This window comes from Dendrobium catenatum, unplaced genomic scaffold (genome assembly GCF_001605985.2).
Source record: "Dendrobium catenatum unplaced genomic scaffold, ASM160598v2 fragScaff_scaffold_506, whole genome shotgun sequence".
NCBI classification, from domain to species: Eukaryota; Viridiplantae; Streptophyta; class Magnoliopsida; order Asparagales; family Orchidaceae; genus Dendrobium; species Dendrobium catenatum.
In genome coordinates this window covers 134,663-155,502 of record NW_021318968.1, presented here as the reverse complement: position 1 = coordinate 155,502, position 20,840 = coordinate 134,663, and the positions used below count along the sequence as shown (strand labels likewise).

General features: G+C 35.5%; 1 protein-coding gene across 1 annotated transcript; it reads left to right on the top strand.

Annotated features, from left to right (window-relative positions):
- The first annotated feature begins 1,519 nt into the window (after positions 1-1,519).
- LOC110103638 (probable LRR receptor-like serine/threonine-protein kinase At1g51810) lies at positions 1,520-6,789 on the top strand. Its single transcript, XM_028694574.1, has 10 exons — positions 1,520-1,744; positions 1,818-2,367; positions 4,685-5,133; positions 5,227-5,362; positions 5,439-5,510; positions 5,707-5,775; positions 5,851-5,922; positions 6,082-6,153; positions 6,360-6,491; positions 6,574-6,789. Exons 1-9 carry the CDS (start codon positions 1,657-1,659, stop codon positions 6,403-6,405), a joined length of 1,554 nt encoding a protein of 517 aa, XP_028550407.1. The 5' UTR covers positions 1,520-1,656; the 3' UTR covers positions 6,406-6,491; positions 6,574-6,789.
- The last annotated feature ends 14,051 nt before the right edge of the window (positions 6,790-20,840 follow it).

Genomic DNA, 20,840 nt, shown 5'->3' with positions numbered 1-20,840 from the left:
GCATACTACCAGAAAAGAAATCAGCCGAAAGAATGGCCAGAATCAAGATGGCCAGGGGATGCTCAAGTTGTCTTTATACTTCCAAGAGGATACCTTCTCCTCTACTGCATGTTTGATAATATAGCATAAAGTGGAAACACGTCTAAACTTAAAGTTGAATCTCCTCTCATTTCTTTCCCTCCATAGGTGATATGTGGCACAGCAAACCGTAAGCAGTACAAATTCTCTTTGATTTTTAAGCATATAACGTCTCTCACCAAAGAAATGAAGAACTTGTATAAGCCTAGGTCTCAGGAGGAAATCCCCCACAGTTGGGACCAGATTTTTCAAAATTGCAAAAGCATAATCACATTCAAACAAGATGTGAGAGTTAGACTCATTATGTGAAGAACATAAAAAACAAGTAGGCTGCACTACAATATTCCTTTTAATGAGCTACTCAGCCATTTTGAGCCCACCGTTAAGAGCAATCCAAGTGTACGTGGAATATTTAAGTGCATGATGTTTGTGCCACACAAACAAGTGCCATTCAGTTATAGTGTCTTCCCGGTAGTAGAAATTTGTGAAAGAGGAGAAAGAAGGCATCTTCTTATCAATCCAGCCAAGCGTACATTTAGAATCATTGTGCATACTAATTTGCCCAAAAAAACTGAGATAAGACCTCATGAACATTGTTCGGAAAACACCAAACTCCCTCCAACCAAAAATCAGAAATTTTGGCATGACTAGGGATATAAGTTTGAAGATTGCAGTTGGGAAGAACATACAGTAAGGACCTACTTATGTGAGAGTGGGCAAAAATGTATAAGAGGGGCAATTTTGAAATTATGCACCCCGTTCAAAAATAAAATTTTGTCTAAATATGATTCATCTCACATTGTTTGTCCATTTATCTGAAGTTTTGAATATTTCCTCTTCGTGAATAAATGATACAAATTTTCTCTTATAAATTTAGCAGTATTATATTAGTTAAATTATTTTAAAAAAAATATTTTATGATTATTACTATTTTATGTTATTATTATTATTATTATTATTATATTATATGTTATTTTATTTTATTTTTTATTTTTATTGCTGTTGTCATTTAATTAATTAAGATTTTATCCAACCTTAAAAAAAGCTTGATTCACATAAATGGAGAAAAAAATATTCATATAGTCAACCTCATATAATAGAATAAATATATGATATTATTGTTATTATTATCTCAAAAAATACAAAATATTTTATGCCCAAGCTCCTTTCTAAATATTTCTTAGGTAATCCTTTTTAATTTATTTCTAATGCTATCAATATTTAGCCATGTAATTATATAATAAAAATATGAGGTTCAGAGTTGACCGATCATATATACTGACAAAGCATGAGAGCTGAATCTCAAAAGCCATTGTCTGTGAATATTTTATAATTGTATTATTATAATAAAAGCGTCCTTTCTCTAAAAAAAAAAAGAAGAAAAAAAAATATTTTAAGCCAACCAGCCAGCCATCTACTCCACGTCAGCGAAGGCTAGCTCGGTCCACCAAATCCCACATTCCTCTTCGGTTACTTACTGCACGCCGTCACAGACTCACGGATCACCATAACGGTTGCCGTCGACGACGTCGACCAAAGCGCCTAAGCTTCCGACGCCTCTTCTTCTCCCCGGAAGCGATGAGCTCTTGCTCCCTCCTCTTTCTCCTCCTCTTCGTCTTAATCTCACACTTCAGCTCCAACCAATCACAAACCCCAAGAATTCGAGGTAATTCCTACACTAGCTCTCTTTTTCTTCTTTCTCTTTGAATTTGTAAATTTTACTCTATAATAAACCCTAGGTCTCCTGCTCGACTGTGGTGCCGCGGGGCCGAGCGAAGCCGCCGGTGGTCTCCCTTGGTTGCCGGACTACGCCTTCATCGCCACCGGAATTCCTCGGAACCTCTCCCTTCGCGGTCTTATTCCCACTCTTTCCACGCTCCGGTCTTTCCCCGGCGCATCGCACGGCCGATGCAAGTTCTGCTACAGTGTCCCCGTCTTCCGTGGATCTCGCTACCTTGTCCGCACCACTTACTTTTACGGCGGGATCAGTGGGCCCGGCGACCCTCCGGTCTTTGATCAGATCGTTGATGGAACGTTCTGGACCGTTGTCAACACTACGGCGGATTACGCTGCTGGTGCGGCGTCGAGCTACGAAGGGGTTTTCTTGGCCAGGGGGGCCAAGATGAAGGTTTGTGTGGCTAGGAATGACTACACGGATTCTGATCCATTTATAAATAGTCTGGAGATGATCGTTTTGGAGGATTCGGTGTATAATTCCACGGATTTTACACAGAATGCACTGGGTCTGATTGTGAGGAGCAGGTTTGGATATGATGGTCCTATCGTGAGGTAGGCTTTCCTCATTGTTGTTTGAATTGGTTTTATTATATATTACTAAAGGAATTATTTCATTTTTTCCTTATGCCCTCAGATGAATTAAATCAATTGGAAATTTGTTAGACGCGTTTTGTATCTTTGCTTTTTATGATTTTTAATCCAACTTCGAACATAGATTCTGGATAACAATTTGTAGCCACTTCGTAAAGAAGCAATGTGGAAATTTTCTAATGAAATAACAGACTTAATGATCACGTGGCTGCAATTTAATGTAGGAAACAGGGGGAAAAAACTTTTGAAATTTATGCAATTGTCATTACCATCCAACTGCTTCAGGTTACAACCCTTTGACTTCTACCTTGATGAAGTTCAGTAAGGCCATTTTCCAACTTATATAATATATAAGACTTTCAAATGCAATGCCATTAAAATATGCTTGAATCCATGCACGTCATTGTTTTCAACGTCAGTTTCCCAATTGATTTTTCAAGATATTGTTTAGGTCATAAGATTTTTAGCAATATAGTCTTTCCCACTAAGTGCTACAGCACGGAAAGCTTTGAGCTTAGTCCTTGTTGGATTGTTGAAAATTATATTGGTTAGATATACAAATTGGTTAGACCTAACCCAAAAGCTTAAGTAATTGGGTTGAAAATGAGTTGATCACTAGTGTATTTGGACCAACTTTAATTTCCCTTTGGCTTACTTAGTAACAAATGTTATTAGTATTGAGCTAGCTTTTGTGTGAGGCTTTGCACCGTAATGATAAATCTATCGAATCCATTTACCCAGAAACTTTGTTTTTTTTTTTTTTTTGCCATGCTTACTTGATCTCTCAAACTTAAGGGAAAATTCTATAAGATGGTGGTGAGACCTGCAATGCTTTATGGTGCCGAATGTTGGTCATCAAAAGAGAAGCATAATACTAATTTAAGTGTTGCAGAGATGAGAATGCTCAGGTGGATGAGTGGCTTTACTCTTAGAGATAGGATACGAAATTAACATATTCGTGATAAGGTTGGAGTCGCTCCAACGGAAGATAAGATTAGAGAGAGTCGCCTTAGATGGTTTGGTCACATAAAACGGTGGCCTTTTGATGACCCGGTTAGAAAAGTAGAGTTATTAGATTTGATTTATGTTAAGAAAGGTAGAGGTAGACCTAAAAAGACTTGGTTAGAGAATATTAGAAATGATCTTTCCTTATTAGATTTAAACGAGAATTTGATTTTTAACATGACACAATGGAGAAAAAAGATTCATGTAGCCGACCCCACGTAGTGGAACAAAGGCTTGATGATGTTGCGTTGTTGTTGTTGCTTACTTGATCTCAAATCACCAATTGTCTTGCAATGCCTTCTTGTCCTTTTGGAAGCTTCCACTTTGTTAAACCTTTATATCATATTACTCGTTCAAGATAATGTGCAATCAATTTCATAGTTACTCATATTATTCTGGTGTTTGATGTCATGTAAATTCTAATATCCTTGCTTCCATACGCTGTCATCACATCACTCTTGTTCGCCTTCCAAAATTATGGGATATGCCATTCTTTTTCCAATTGCTCAAACTGGATCATGTTCCTCTTCAAGCCAAGTAAACACCTCACATTTAGGCATTTTCGAATCGTCCCGTTTCGTCATCAATAAGATGAATCATCTCGCTTTCTCCATCAAAATAATTTTTCAAAGACTCATATATCATTTTCTCTCTCTTGGTTTTGAGATCATGGTTGTTGAGGAAATTAAATTTTCACAGCCCAACAATATCTCACTTGAAGTTTAATTTCTGATGTTCTCTCTTGAGAGGGATCATCTATGTGCAGCAACCTATCTCGGTACTAGTCGGAGCAGTAGAGATCCTTTTCAACTATAACCTGAACTTGTACTTTATTTCAACATTTTCAATTGTTGTTAGGAGTGAACTCCATTTTTATTGTTGCTAAATGCTAATTATTGGAAGCTGCTCGCATGGAGTTAATTGAAACCCATATCTTTGTGATTAATTTTCTTACACATCTTTTAGGTAATGCTCAGTCTTGGCCAAAATTTTATGCAGTCCACACTAAGATGATTATTTTTATATTTATTCAATTTCAGGGTGTGTATTTTGGTTTTGCTACTACTTTAAAAGCTGGAATTTTTCAATATTTTTAATCTTTCCCACCTACTTAAGAGGGTTGCTTGGTATTTTCTAGTTTATTTTTTTAATCCAACCAGTTGTATATGATGAATTCTACATTTTAATTATGCTTAGTCTCAATTTATTGCCTCTTTCCTCACATTCGGCTATAACCCCTTCTTAACTTTCTATCTTAACATGAAAAATCCAGGTATCCAGATGACAGATTTGATAGATATTGGCAGCCATTTAGTGGAGATGGGCAAGTCATGCGAAACGTTCTAAATGTATCCGTGTCTGATTTATGGAACTTGCCTCCTGAAAATATTTTTAGCACTGCTTTGACATCTGATGGGGGTAATAACATGGAGCTGCAATGGCCTCCCATGTCTCTTCCAAGTTCCCCCTACTATGTCGCTCTTTATTTTGCTGATATGTCAAATGGGAATTCTAGGACATTCGATGTCTTCATCAATGGATATATCTTCTACAATAATCTCGAGGTCACTTCCTCTGGTCTTGTGGTCTTTGCAAACAACTGGAATCTATCTGGTCTTACAAGAATCAGTCTTCGATCTGAATCTGTTCCACATCCAATTATTAATGGTGGTGAGGTTTTTGGCATTTTCTCTCTTGGAAGAATAACTACAACACGAGATGGTATGGATACTAGCATTGAAGAGCTTTTTAATGGATTAATGGCTTCCTTTGCTGTAGGACGTTTTGTATCACATTAAACTTGTATGATTGCAGTAATTGCCCTGGAGAGCCTGAAGAAGAGTATCAGCAATATACCACTTGATTGGGATGGAGATCCATGCTTGCCTCATGAATACTCATGGACTGGTATCACCTGTTCTAACGGATCACAAATTCGTGTTGTCTCCCTGTGAGTTAGATATATCATGTGGATTTTATGTATTTTTCTTGTTACCTAGTAACTTGTTTCCCCTTGATCATGCTAGGAACATGTCAAATATGGGCCTGTCTGGAACTCTGCCTCCCACCATTGCTAATCTGACCGCACTAACTGACCTGTAGGTATCAAACTTTTTTACATTTTAGGCTTCGTTTGGGACGACTTTCTTACTGCTTCTTAAAGCAACTTTCTAGTACAAGAAATTTATTTGTTGTACTAAAATGTTGCTTTAAGAAGCAGCAAGAAAACTGTACCAAACAAAACCTTAGTCTATGTTTGGTTCAATTTAATGCTAACAGTCCTTACACTTGCAGCTCTTTTGCCAGCAATAACATTTCTGGTCATATTCCAGATCTCAAACGGTTAAAGCGGCTTGAGAGATTGTAAGTCATGTTCTTGATTCTTCTTTGAATGGCACTTTGATGACTTGTTTAATCTTTCTTTACCTTCATGTGAAGACACTTGCAGGACAATCATTTTGATGGGAATATACCTTCATCTCTTGTAAATCTTACGAGTCTTCGTGAGCTGTAAGCTCTCTTTCCCCCCTTATTATACTCCTAAAAGACTTGAACTTGGAATCATTCATGCTTGCAAAAGGAGCAGAATTCCATATGATATTCATTTTCTCTTAGGAAGCAACGATTTATTTTTAAATTATACCTGTTTTTTCCTATTAAATTTTCCAGCTTTCTGGAGAACAACAATCTGACTGGTCAAATTCCCAGCAGTCTGATAAAGCAACCTGGATTAAAGCTTAGGTAAATGGCAACGGGGATACATAACTTATCTTTCACAGTTTTTTCCTTTTTAAGGTTCATTTGGGACGGTTTTTTTATTGCTTCTTAAAGCAATTTTCTAACATAAAATTTTTAATTTTTTACTAAAAACCGCTTTAAAAAATAATAAAATAGCCAGTCTCAAATGAAGCATAAATCTAATATTTGCTTATTGTATTTCTTGATAGGCTTTCACCTGGGAATAACTTTACCTCAGCACCCATAGTGAGGTGACATTTACTATATATTCCAGTTTCCGAAACCTGCTTGGATGGACTGGAAATCAAATGCTGGGTGAATTCATTCTCCAGTTGGGGCTGGTAAATCGCGTTTCCTTACGTGCTTTTGTAGATATGGTTCAATTTGTTTGCTCAATCTTAACAGAAGAATGGGGAATTTTAGGCCAGGGGGTTATATTTCTGTGGAATGGGCTGTGGAAGCTACCAGCAAGTGTGTGTACATATTGATTCTTCAGGGAGGTTAGGCTCACAAAGTTTCTTTAGTTTTTTATAGCAAGTCATGGAAAATAATTTAAATTTTTGTTCGTGTAGTGGCTTGTTTTTTGTTGGACAAACATGATTGATTAATGAATAAACTTTCTACTGAAACTTTGTTGGATTGTGACTGAATGTTTAGATAGAATATCATTTTAACCCTCGTCTAATTATTTTTAGAGAAATATTTAGATATGTTTGGGGCAACTTTCTCATTGTCTTTCTTTCAAATCACAACCAAACTTTCGTTGCTTTTTTTTGGTTGTTTTTCAAAAGTTTTGGTAATGGGAAGCTATTTTTGAGGTGGCTACAAATATTTTAAAGGGAGGTTAGGCTCACAAAGTTTCTTTAGTGTACATATTATTTGTATATATAAATAAATAAATATATATAGCTTTTTTTTTGGAAATTTTGGGGGCAATTGCCCATATATTGATCAAGAAGAGGTTGCATGTAAAACAAACAATTACAACTCAAAAGTATACAATAAAGTAAAGAGCTGTCAAAAAAGAACCAAAAAAGAGTAATGGAGCAAAATGTCTCAGTCGGGCTCAAGAAAAATCCAAACAGAATCCCAAGCTAAGAATCACTGCCAGAACAGCTCAAAGCCATTAGAATTGAAGAGACGGCTGGAGCACCCCGGTTGCCATAGAAATCCAGCACCCAGCCCAGGCAAAATGCCTTCCAAGGAGTACACCGGTTGCAAAATGCCATTCCAAAAGAAGAAACGGAGGCCCTCCTGGGGTGCAAACATACGGGATCTGATGGAAACATCATTGCCCAGAGACTCCCAAAAATCCATCACGAATAGAAAGTTGAGAAGAAAAACAGGACTGAAAAAATTGTCTAAGACTGTCATGATTCTTCCAGTTTTTAGTCTTAGCCGTAATAGCATAAATAATTTTGTGATACACAACAACAATAGACGAACAGTTCCCAGCATACCTCCTGCAATTTCTTTCCCTCCAGGTAAAATAAATCACACAGCAAATGACCAAAAAAGAGAAGTTTTTCTCAGCAGAATTAAAGGTATGAACCTCATCCAGAAATTCAAAAAGTTGCATTAGTGTGGGTCTAAAGAAAAACCCAAATAAATCTGGAATCAGCTCCCTTAAAAGATTGAAAGTAAAATCACATTGGAAAAAGAGGTGCATTATAGTTTCGTCCTCGTTAGAACAGAGAGGGCACATAGCAGGAATAAAGATATTCCTAGAAGTCAAAATCTCAGCAGTTTTCAGTCCATCGTTTACGGCTAATCATGTATAAGCAGAATATCTAATAGCAGATTTTTTATGCCAAACAAATCTGTGCCAGCTAACCACTATTTCCTCCTCAAAGAAAAACGGCTTAAAAATTTTGAAGACCGAGGGGCCTTTCCCATTCCACGTAATGCTGAATGGACCATCAATAGGTTGGATAGAATGAATCAGAGTAGTGACATTAGGATCAAGATTCAAGGGTATGCACCAGTTGCCATCACAAAGATAGTCAGAAACAATTTCAAAAGGCAAAGCATTACTTTGGGTGATATTAGCAATCGAATTCCCTAAAATCCACGGGTCCCAGTAAAAAGAAAGAGGGCTTTCAGCTTTGCTACTTAATTCTAGAGGCAACAGTGAAGATATATTTTCAGAATTTAGAGGCATATGAGGGACAATCCCTGTAAGGAGAGTGGTACTTATATCTGAGCCATGAAGCAACCAAAGAATTGGTATTATAGTATCTCCACAAAAAGGTGCAGGCAAAACCAAATTGCATAGACTGAATGTCAGGAATTCCCAAACCCCCAAAGGCAGTGGGTCTACACGTGTTCTTTCAGGAGATTAAATGCAGTTTTTTAATTGCCATATTCCCATGATAAAGAAATCTGGCACAATATCTATCAATGAGTTTGCAACAACTCTTAGGTATAATAGCCCCTCTAATCCAATACGCAAGGGTATTGGCAATGGTGAATTTTAAGAACGGGATTCTACCTGCAAAAGACAAGAACTTTACTTTCCAACCATCAAGTAGATAGAAAGCCTACTTAGTAGTGGAAGGAAGTTAGAAATAGAAAGTTTTTTGAGAGCAATAGGTAAGCCAAAATACTACATAGCAGAATCAGAAATCTGATACCCCAAAAGGTTGGCAATATCAGAATTAAGATGGAAATCTTTAGAGAAAATAATGGTGCATTTGCTTTTGTTAATCTTAAGACCAGAAGAAGCAGCAAAGTCATTCAACGAATGGTTCAGGGCATTAGCATTTTGAAGATTGGTTGTACTGAACACCAAGACGTCATCAGCATACAGTAAATGGCTCAAAGAGTGCTTCCCATATTGGATACCCCTGAAATCACCAGAATCGAGAGTACAAGAGAGAGCATCCATAGCTATGTCAAAAAGCAGTGGGGAGAGGGGGCATCCCTGTCGGAGACCCGAAGAAGAGATGAAATAGCCCTCAAGTTTACCATTGAGACAAATAGAAAAAGGAACATCGTATATGCAACCATTAACCCAATTAATAAATTGAGGAGGGAACCCCTTGAGCCTCATCCTATGAGAGATGAATTCCCTAGAAACCGTATCAAATGTTTTTTTATGTCAAGTTTGGCACAAAAGTGATTATTTCTTGAAGCCAGGCCCATTTCTCTCAAAATTTCAGAAGCAAGGATGATGTTATCAGAAGATAGTCTGTTTTTAATGAAACCAACTTAGCTATGATGGATAATAATGAGCATGATATCTCTCATACGATTGGCAATAATTTTGTAAAAAGTGTTGCAAAGAGAGATTGGTCTAAAATCAGCAATGTGAGAGGCATGGGGATGCTTAGGGATCAATACAATGGCAGTTGCTTTAACATAATTCGGGAGCAGTCCCGAAGAAAAATAATTCTTAATGGCTTGGCAGACATACAACCCAGTAATCTCCCAAGAGCTTTTATAAAACTCAAATGTGTAGCCATCAGGACCAGGAGAGGAATTGGGGGCCCCTTCAAAAATAACCTTTTTAATTTCAGTATCAGTAATGGGGCTAAGGAGAGAATCCAAAAAGTGAGCAGGTACAGTATTGCCAATGGGAAGGCTAGCAGAATTTGCGTAGGAAGGGTTAGGGGAGTTGAAAATAGCTTTAAAATGAGAGACCATAGCAGTGCCAATCTCAGTAGGAGAAGAAAAATGCCCTTCAGCAGTAGTGATTTCCTTAATCTGATTGATGTGATATAGCTTCATTTGAGATAGTTAAATAGCTTTTTAGTACAAAGCCAAATCTAATCAAAAGAATGTATAGGAGAGATCTATAAGGAAAGCCGTGACAGAGCTGCCCTAAACAGGCCTACTCTACTAAGATTGTTTTTTAAAAAATACAATATTTATAGTATGAATAACAGTAATTTAGAAATAAAATACCGTTTCTCGCAATAATTTTATAATTATATTTATGAAAAAAATGTATTAAGCTAAACGAACAAAAAAAAGGGGAAATACGAGATCATTATTTGTGTAAGTAGAAGTTATATTCAACACAAATGAGCTATTAAATGATCTCATAATACCACCGTTTGCTACCTAAATGGGCATCTTCTTTTAGGGTTCTTTCAAATATCAAATTCTTCATAAAAAATGCTAAAAACAGTATCCGATCAACTCCTCACAGCAGTGAGCAGGATAATTTTATTCTCCTCTCGAGGAACTTTATTTGGTCTGGTCACAGGACGTAGCTCTACGTTCGGCCGCCAGTAGAATTACGCCACGCGTTCTCACTATTTACATGCGTCCCGACAACCCAACCCGGAACGGACCAAGGATGGCTCGGTATTTCTCGATTTTGCTCGGTATTAATCAGTATGGCTAGGTATTGGTCGATTTTGCTTGGCAATAATCAATACCGAGCAAATACCGAGTAATACCGAGTTGTACCGAGTTTTCTAGAAATACTCGGTACAACTCGGTATTACTCGGTATTTGCTCGGTATTGGTCTTCACATAGCGGTATTTTTTGTTATTGTCATGCAATACCTAGCAATACCGAGCAATACCGAGGAAATACCGAGTAGTACCTCGCAATACGTGAACATAGCATTCCGGGTTCCGGTCTGAGTCAAGTCGTCGGGCCACACGGTAGAGAGTAAGAGCACGCGACGACATGTTATTGGCGGCCGAACGTAGCTCTATGTCCAGTCAGAGGACGTAATAATTGTTCCCTCTTGAATAGAAGCTTGGATTAGAGCTACTAAGATTTTGTACGGAAAATGTTTTTATTACTTTTGAAATTAATTTTTAGGTTTTGTTTTGGATCGCTTTCTTACTGCTTTTTAAAGCAGCTTTCTTGTATAAAAATCAAAATTTTTGTACTAGAAAACTGCTTTAAGAAACAATAAAAAAATCATCCCAAACGAAGCCTTAGTATAAAAATCTCTTGACAAAAAAAAAAATTATACTAAAAAATTATTCTAAAAAATAATAAGAAAATTATCTCAAATGAAACCTAAAACTACAAGATTCAACAACTCTTTTAAGTAAATACTGATACATTCATCCTTACCATGGACACATGCAGAACAATTGCCATGAAGGATTCCGAGACTTTATAGAAATCAATCTCTTTTAAAAGCCAAATTTTTAAAAAGGAGCAAAGTTGTAGATTTGTATGATACATTTATATGAGCTGCGGATTTGAGGCGAATGCGCCAACTAATTTGGCAAGAATAATGCGCCAAATAAAGTGGCGCATTCAACTTCTGCATTTTGGACTTTCAACTCCTTGATGTGAACTTCTTCTCCCCTGATTCTATTGGGGTCAATCAGTTCCTTTCTTGATGGATTATTGGATATGCAGGCATTCGAATTATTTTTCTGATTTGGAGGGTTGTTCCATCCTTGCCCTCACCCTCAAGAAAATTATTAAGTGTGGACACCGAACGCGTTAGAACGTCAATCAAGAACTGTCACGTCACCCAATGCACAATGCATTATGTGATGTGGCCGCTCCTAATTGGCATCTGGATGTGTTCCACTTCCGCACATAATAATCTCTTTTCCCTCAGATGGTCCATTGACAACCTTCACAGGATGGCTAACGCGACAACCATGGAGTTTCTTCTGCACTTGATCTTATTCTAATTTTTGGATATAACTTTTGGGCATTCTGAGTCTTTTTTTACTTTTAGCCTTTCATTTTTTTCTGCTCAGGCATTGCCTTTTTTGTTGCAGCTTACTAATTTCTTTTTTATGAGTTGTAAATTGGTTTTCTTTTAGGGTAATTTTTTAAACTAAATATTATTTAAACGATAATTAAGTGGTTTTCTTTTATTGTGTTTTTCATTATAGTGAATTAATTGGGCTTTGCCCCTAATATTCCCCCTCCCCCCTAATATATATATATATATATATAGTTTCGTTCGAGCATGAAACACAGGGTTATGAGCTAGAGCAATTGCAGATGTGTTGTCACAGTAAATGGGAGTCGGTTCGGGTTGAGGTGCAAGAAATTCATGTAGTAGACGACGAAGCCAAAGCACATCGGAAGTGGCTGTGGAGAGAGCCCGATACTCAGCCTCCGTTGAGGACTTAGCAACAGTGGTCTGTTTCTTGACATGCCATGAAATGAGGTTTGGACCAAGATAAGTGCAGAAGCCCGTAACAGTCTTTCGATCGGTTTGGTCAGCTTCCCAATCAGCATCTACATATGTGCAAAGTTGTAAGTCACCACTGATAATGGGTAAACCAAAATGTAAGGTGCCTTAGAGATAGCGGAGAAGGTGTTTGAGGAGCAAAATATGTTGATTTGTTGGCTTATGCATAGACTGACAAATGTGGTTCGTTGCAAAAGCTATGTCCGGTCGCGTAACAGTGAGATACATAAGCGAACCGGCCAATTGACGATATAGTGTTGGATCAGAGAAGAGCTGCTCAGAGTCGGTATTTGAGTGAGTTTTGAGAGCTATATATTGGAGTGTTCACGGGCCGACAGCTTAGAAATCCAGATTTCTTTAATAGATTTTCTGCATATTGAGCTTGATGTAAAAATAAGCAATGTTTGGTGTGCTGAACCTGTATGCCAAGGAACGTGGAGATGGTACCGAGCTCCTTGAGCGAGAATGCAGATCTGAGTTTGTGAAGAAGGATTTGGATAGTGTCAGCATTATTGCCAGTAAGCAGTAAATCATCTACATAAATGAGTAGATATAATACAATATTGTCCCGATTGTAGAGGAGAAGAGATGGGTCAGATTTGCTAATAGTAAATCCAAATTCCTTTAGAGAGGTAGTGAGCTTGTCGAACCACTGGCGTGGAGCTTGTTTGAGGCCATATAGGGACTTTTGCAGCTTGCATACATAATGTGGAAATTGGTCATCAATAAAACCTTGTGGTTGCCTCATATACACAGTATCATGTAGATCTCCATGTAGAAACGCATTGGAGATATCAAGTTGTAGGACGGACCAACCACGAGTGACTGCAATGGTTAGGAGAATGCGAACAGTTGCCATTTTAGCAACTGGACTAAATGTCTCCTTGTAATTAATGCCATATTCTTGAGAGAAGCCTTGAGCCACTAGACGAGCTTTGTAGGTAGGTACTTGACTATTTGGAAGAAATTTTGTCTTGAAAAGCCATTTGCAACCAAGGACGGGACCGTTAGTAGGAGGAGGAGTTAGGGACCATGTAGATTTCTGTTGAAGAGGTAGAAATTCTTTTGACATGGCTTCCTGTCAATGTGGTGATTTGTTTGCTTCAGAGAATGTGGAGGGAGTTTGAATGGAATTGGTGGTGGCAGATAAGTCAAATATGACTTTGGGCTTGAGATGCCCCGTTTTAAAACGGGTTTGCATGGGATGAAGTGTAGGATTAGGAGATGGGGAATGTAGCTGAGGAGAAGGAGACGTGGTGGATGATGGTGTTGAAGAACTGGATTGGGTATGTTCAGAAGCTAAGGTAGGTGAGGATGGTGTGTTAGTTGATGGTATGGGAATAGTTTGTTTGGTAGAGACAGTGGAGGTAGGAATGAGTAAGAAAGGAGATGAGGTGGAGGATGAATCAACGGTGGGCTGAGAGGAAGTATTAGGTGGAGGTTTGTAAGGAAATGTATTTTCATAAAAAACAACATGTCTAGAGATATGTATTTGATTAGTTTTTAAATTGTAGGAACGATATCCTTTTTGCGAAGAGGAATATCGAAGAAAAACACAGTCTTGGGAGCGAGGTTGAAATTTGTTTTGAGTGAGAGGCTTAAGCCAAGGGTAGCATAAGCAGCCAAAATTTCGAAGGTGATCATAAGTTGGAAATTTGTTATGAATTATTTGATATGGAATTTTAAGATTGCAAGCCTTCGTTGGAAGACGGTTTATAAGGTAATTTGCCGTTAGGACAGCTTCAGCCCAAAATAGATTTGGAAGATGAGCATCGTGAAGAAGAGTTCGGGTAATGTCTAGCAGATGCCGATTTTTACGTTCTGCTAGCCCATTTTGTTCGGGTGTATATGGGCAGGTTTGTTGGTGTATAATGCCATTGGTAGTAAGATAATTATTGAAGGCTTGATTTAAGTATTATGTTCCATTGTCCGAGCGGAGTATACGAATTTTGGCATTAAAGAAGTTATGAATTAAATTATTGAATTGAATAAATTTAGAGTGAGTTTGATCCTTTGAGTTCATTAAGTAAAGCCAACAAAATCGAGAATGAGAGTCTATAAATGTAACAAAATATCGATATCCATTGATAGAAGAAATGGGAGAGGGTCCCCAAACATCAGTGTGAACAACCGAGAATGGTGTAGACTCAACAGTAGTGCTAGGAGTAAATGATAGCTTGTGGCTTTTACCCACATTACATGAACGACACAAAGCAGAACTAGGAGAGATACATATAGATGGAACTAATCTAGCTAAAACTTGTAAGATACGATGATGAGGATGGCCAAGGCGAGCATGCCAAGGAGCGTCTTTAGAAGAAGATGAAGTGTGAAGAGCTGTTGGAGTGGTCTTGACTGTGGGGGCGAATATAGAGTAGAGTCCATTACAAGTTCGACCACGCAGGAGGATTTGATGATCCACACGATCCTGGATGGTAAAACCGTGAGCATCGAAAGAAATAGAATAGTTGTTGTCAGCGGTTAGCTTATGAATGGATAGTAAGTTATGGGATAAAGCTGGGACATGAGATGACCATTTCGATAAGCAAAGTTTGAATCTCACAGTCATCACGCAAGCAGGCAGTGTAGGCAAGGGCTCTCGAGCAGGCAAGCTGGGCAGGCGCAGGTAACTCAGGCCATCGCGAGTGCGCTGCTGCAGGCAGGGCGGATTTTAAATTTTTTTTTTACTTTTCAGCATATATTTTCCAGCAGAAAAATTTTCAATTGCTTTGTTTGTAGCAAAAGTTTTTCCTGTACAGTTTTTACTGGTAGAAAATTTCAGTTGGAAAGCTGTCAGAAATGTATTTTTTTGTCAGAAATTAGCCGATTTCCGAAGGAAAAATCCATTGAAAATCGAACAGTTTCCTGTAATGTTCATAATACAATGAGCTAAATATGATTATTATGGCCGGCCATCGCGAGTGCGTTGTTCCGGGCAGGGCAGATTTTTGTTCTTTTTTTTTTTTGGCATATATTTTCCATTAGAAAAATTTTCCAATGGCTTTGTTTGTTACAAAAGTTTTTTCCTTTGCAGTTTTTACTAGTAGAAAATTTCTGTTGGAAAGCTATCGAAAATGTATTTTTTTGTCAGAAATTAGCCGAATTCCTAAGGAAAAAATCCATCGAAAATGGAACAGTTTCCTGTAATGTTCATAATACAATAAGCTAAATATGATTATTATGGCCTAGGAAAGGGAGAAAATATTGATAATTTTAATACTTTAGATCATCATAAAATTTATTTAGACTGAGTTTAATTTTGAGTTAACAAATCCAATTTAACATGATTATCTAACATTGTAATGTATCTCGGTAGTCTCTCATAAGAATTTAAAGAACTTCATTACATTTTCTCCAAATGAGATATTATTTTCTTTGAATTGACATAGTGTAACATACAAATGACATACTAAAATATCGAGAAATAAAAATAAATATAACAACATATTTATAACTAAGACCAAACGATTCATGATTTATGGCATCAATTAACCAACTTAAATAACTATTAACTAAAGCTCATTTAAATGCATTGCTCTTAATATAATATAATATATATATATATATATATATAAAAGCAATATACAACATAGTTCTTAAGGTGAATATATGCAAGAAATAATCCTAGTGGGGAGCACTCTTCCAAGAGTATTTGTATGCATCCATAATAGGCAGTAAAATTTTCAATCTATAAAAAACATATCTAACTTACGAATTTAGGAGGATCAAATGACTGAATTCGTGGAAATTCATATCACTTGGGTAGAGTAGAGTTTCTTATAAGAATACTTATGAGAATGATGTATCTCAATCTTTGCCCACTTGTACATACAATTTCTTCATAATACAATAAGCTCAATGTGATTATTATGGCCTAGGAAAGAGAGATGTAGTGATAATTTTAATACTTTAATCATTAGAAAAATTATTTTAGATTGAGATGGATTTGAGTTAATAATCCAATGTGAGAGAGCGTGTGATTATCTAAAATTGTAATGGATCTTGGTATTAGTCTCATAAGAATTTATAGAACTTAAATATATCATACATTTTGTACAAATTGAAATATTAATATTTTCTATTTGAATTGGCATAGTGTAACATTGGAAGGAGAAGGTTAACAAAAAATCAACCCAAAATGGGAAGAGCCTGTCATCAAGATGAACTCAAAGGGTTTAGCATTCAAATGATGCAGGGAAGAATTGGTTTACTAACTCAACCTTAAATCACTCATAAGTTGGTAGGTTGGATGAGCAGAATAATGTTGCAAAATGCATCGAAAGGTACAAAACGATGTTGCATTTTTAAGCAAAACTAAGCACAACCTTATTGCAAAATGCCACGAAAGGTTGCTAGATATTATATAGAGCCAATAAGTGGAGTCAAAGAGTGGAGCTAAGTTTTTTTTGGTCAATAAGCATGTATTAAATGTTAAGTCATTATGACTCTATTGATATTAAATGTACTTAGTTGATAAATTATGGCATGTTGCATATGTGTGCACTTTTAGGTGATCCATACATTTTAATTGTTCAATTACCTACACATATTTGGATTCCTAAAGGCATCAAGTTTAGTTCATCATAGCTTACACTTGCAAACACTTCTTTTATTATTAATGAAAGTAGACCCAAACTTATTTAAGTGTCAAGTCTAATAACTATATTTGTTTTATGATATGCCTCCATTGTGGACTAAAGAATGCATACCAATGAAGGATTTGTGTACATACATTTCAAAGCGGATCTTCTATTCAATTCAATATTTGGAGGGCATAGTACAAGGTAATATACTTAAATAAACTTCTAACCTCTTTTTTTTTTATTTCTTTTATAGTCCTTATATAATTTTGTCTCTTACATGTTAAACTAAGTTATAGCATTATTTAATGATCAATTATTATAAATGCATGAATATTTGTTGTTCTAAAATATGACTAGGAATTAAATTTAATATTTTTAATAAAATCATTACTTTAGTTCATATTATGGTTTTATCATAACATGTTAAACTAAGTTATAGCATTATTTAATGATCAATTATTATAAATGCATGAATATTTGTTGTTCTAAAATATGACTAGGAATTAAATTTAATATTTTTAATAAAATCATTACTTTAGTTCATATTATGGTTTTATCATAACCTTGCTAATATAATCAAAATTAATTAATTTTATAATTGAAAAAAATTACTTTGATTTAACATGAATTAGTTCTTCAAATTTGAATATTTAATAAATTTATGTAAACAAATTTTAGATTTTTGTAGCATATGAATTTAAATTTAATATGTTTTTTATTAAATATGTACTTACTAATTTTTTTGTATGATTCTAACATGATTAGAATTATTGATTCTTTTAGAGAACTTAACTTAGTATTTATTTATTTATTTATTAATATGGACCATGTTATACACATTCAATATAGCAATACAATTTCAATAGAACAACTTGGTTTAACCCCATAAGCATTCTCCTAAGGCTTGAAATTAAAATTGGTGCATATACCTTAATGAGGAAATTTAGAGAGATGTTGTTGGATATGCCAAATGGATCTTTGAAGATGAATTCAAGAACTTATTTGATTAATCTTGGAGGTGAAGTGGTTGATTCTGATTTGGAAGATGAATAGTCTAGGCTTTAATGGAAGTCAAGGCGTTTGCAATGGTGTAGTCCAAGGAGTAGTTATGGTTCAGTGTAGGGAAAAGAGGAATAATTGTTTAGATGACTTAGGGAAAAGAGAGTTGACAAGTGGAATGGTTGAATGTTGTTTGTGAGGTTGTTATGGGGAAGAATTTGAGAAGGCCTTAGTGGGGTTAAAGAAGTGGAACCCTTAGCAGTTGGTAAAAGTTATGAGGTTTTAGTGTTGGAGGCTATGGATGTGAAACCTCTTTAGTGAAAGAAGCTAAACTCTCAAACATCGAGGTGCCTTTTAGTATAATAGTTAGAATTTCATTAAGAAACTCTACAGTTAAGCATGCTCATCCCGGAGAAATCCTGAGATGGGTGACCTCAAGGGAAGTTGCATCAACAGGATTAGAGCGCATACTTTGAGCTCTAGATCCGACTTTGACTGGTCTGAAATTCATAAAGTTCTTAGATGTGTTTCTAAAGTTAGTCATTTATCAAGGGTCTACACATTGAACCAAAATTTCTGAATCATCCAGCATGTCTTAAGAACATCAATCATTCTTAAGGATAATGATCACATAAATATGACTCCTCTTCTGTCCACTATCACATATGTGATTATGACTGAAAAATCCTTTGATGAGGACTAACTCATCATGGAATACATTTTACAATCTTTCTGAAATTGGGCTTCTTCATCATATGAGGAAAAATAATGTGGCTTTAGGAGACTTAGGCCTACATCCTACACAAGAAGTACAACCTTATCTATCTTGATCCTCCTACTGAACTACTAATTTACTTTATCAATGCTACTTTTTTATCACTGTTCGAGAGAGATCAAAATTCTAGTCATGATTCTTATGAAGAAGGGGGAGCTCCTACACTTGCACCTGGACCCGACCAAAATTACTTTAAGGAAATGGTCCAATAGTTTGATCGTTTAGAGACTAACTTTGATCAACATTTTGATCAAATTGAGACTTATTTAAATCACAAGGATGCGAGATACTAGGAGGACATGGGCTTGATTTGTGGTAAGTTCGACACGGTTAATACCAATGTAGCTCTAACGAATAGCTAATTCTCTGTGTTCAATCAGCCTCCACCTCCAGATCAGGGCCCCTCTGAGTTCTAAGTGTACTTCATTGTTGTTCTTTCTATCGAGCTTTTGAGAGTGATGTTATGATGTTTTTGTTTCATGTTTATAATATTTGTTATATGTTATTAAGTTTTTATGTAAGGATGTTAAGTAGTGCTCTATGTGGTATTATTAGTGAGTTTATGTGAGCCTTTATTATATAAATGAAAACTATCACATTTTGGAGACTTGTGTTTGTTTCTTACTTCTTGAAATATCAGTATACCTAATAAGAAAAGCCTTTTTGAAATTGATCATAGAAATGAGTTATAAATTATTTTGCTTTACAAATTAATTTCCTTATAAAAATATAATCTTTCAAAATTTAAATTAAATTATAATAGGATTTAGTTAAGGAGATCAATTTCATGTTCTTATTAGACAAACATATCTAAAATATAATTATTGCAAGATTGATGTCTTATTATTCTTTTATTTCTTTTTCAATATATATATATAAGTGAAATATGATTTGAGATAACTGATTTTAGAAAGACTCAAAAAGTAAAAAAAAAAAAAAGCACAATGTGTGCAAAAGTTGAAATAATGCGCAGTGGTTCGCAAAGTGAAAAGGGACAAAAAATTAGCCCAAATAAAAAAGATGCACAAAGTGTGTTACAAGTATTTAAAAAGATTCGCAATGTATCCAATTGGAATTTTTAATTGTGTTATTTCTACTATCATTAAATCTCTAATCTAAATCAATCTAATTAATAATTAATTCTATATTGAACTTGAAGTAAACTAATATTCATTTCATATTTTTTGCAATAATCATTTTTATTTAAATTATCTAGCTTGAATCATGACATTGATATAAACTTTTTTTTTATCTAGTTGTTCTTTGATTTAAAATTTTGAATTTTTTTTTCTTTAGTAATTATGGAATTAATTTCTGTATTTTAATTTGGTTTAAAAGTCATTTCTCTAGATTCAATTTCTTGGTATCTGAAAATTTTTAATTTCAAGTTTGATTTTTTTTTTGTTGTTCAAAAGGGGGAATAAAATGATTATTCTGTTTTTTGTTTGATGTGTGAAATGATGTTTTGAACAGTTTTATAATGTATGGTTTTGAATGCAATGAATGCAATGTGTAAAAATTTCGTATGTGTATGAATGTTCATTTTTTTTTTTGAATAAATGCAATTTGCTTAAGAAAAAAAAAGAAAAGAACAATAAGCCTAGATACAAAACTAATGAGAGTAAACCAACCTATCACTTTCTTCCTTTAGCACATGAATAAAAGAAGAAGGAAGTTTACTCTCACAAATTGTATCCCGAAGAAAATCATTAGAAAAAGCTAAGTTGGCACAATAATCAGCCAACTTATTACAATTTCGGCCAACAAAATGAAAAATAACTTTATTCGAAGAACTTAAAACCAACAACTCTTCATATTCAATTCTCCCACCAAGTTCCTTCGGTTTGCTGTACAACTTATGAAGAAACTGGATCACATTCTAATTGTCTCCGTCAATGATAATACCTTTAACATCTTGTAAACTTCCTTTTAATATATCCTTCAAAGATCTGAACGCCAATATCTCCATATGTGATATGTCCCAATGAACTGCACAAAAATCAAATGCTAACACAAATCTACCTTTTCTATCTCTAACAATCCCTCCAATACCAGCCCCGTAATTATCTTTAAGTGAAGCATTAATGTTTATTTTATACCACTCAGGAGGAGGAGGATGCCAAGTTTCTGAAAATAGTTCAGGTGATTGATTGACATCGCAGTAATCTGAGAGGATATCCTTATTTGTTGTGCTCACAAAAT

What these genes read in the sequence shown, in the direction of transcription:
- LOC110103638 (XM_028694574.1), top strand. Translation starts at nt 1,657, where the DNA reads ATGAGCTCTTGCTCCCTCCTCTTTCTCCTCCTCTTCGTCTTAATCTCA. An exon ending in CAAATTCGTGTTGTCTCCCT is followed by an intron (nt 5,363 to 5,438) that starts GTGAGTTAGATA and finishes TGATCATGCTAG; the next exon opens with GAACATGTCAAATATGGGCC. An exon ending in TTAAAGCGGCTTGAGAGATT is followed by an intron (nt 5,776 to 5,850) that starts GTAAGTCATGTT and finishes CTTCATGTGAAG; the next exon opens with ACACTTGCAGGACAATCATT.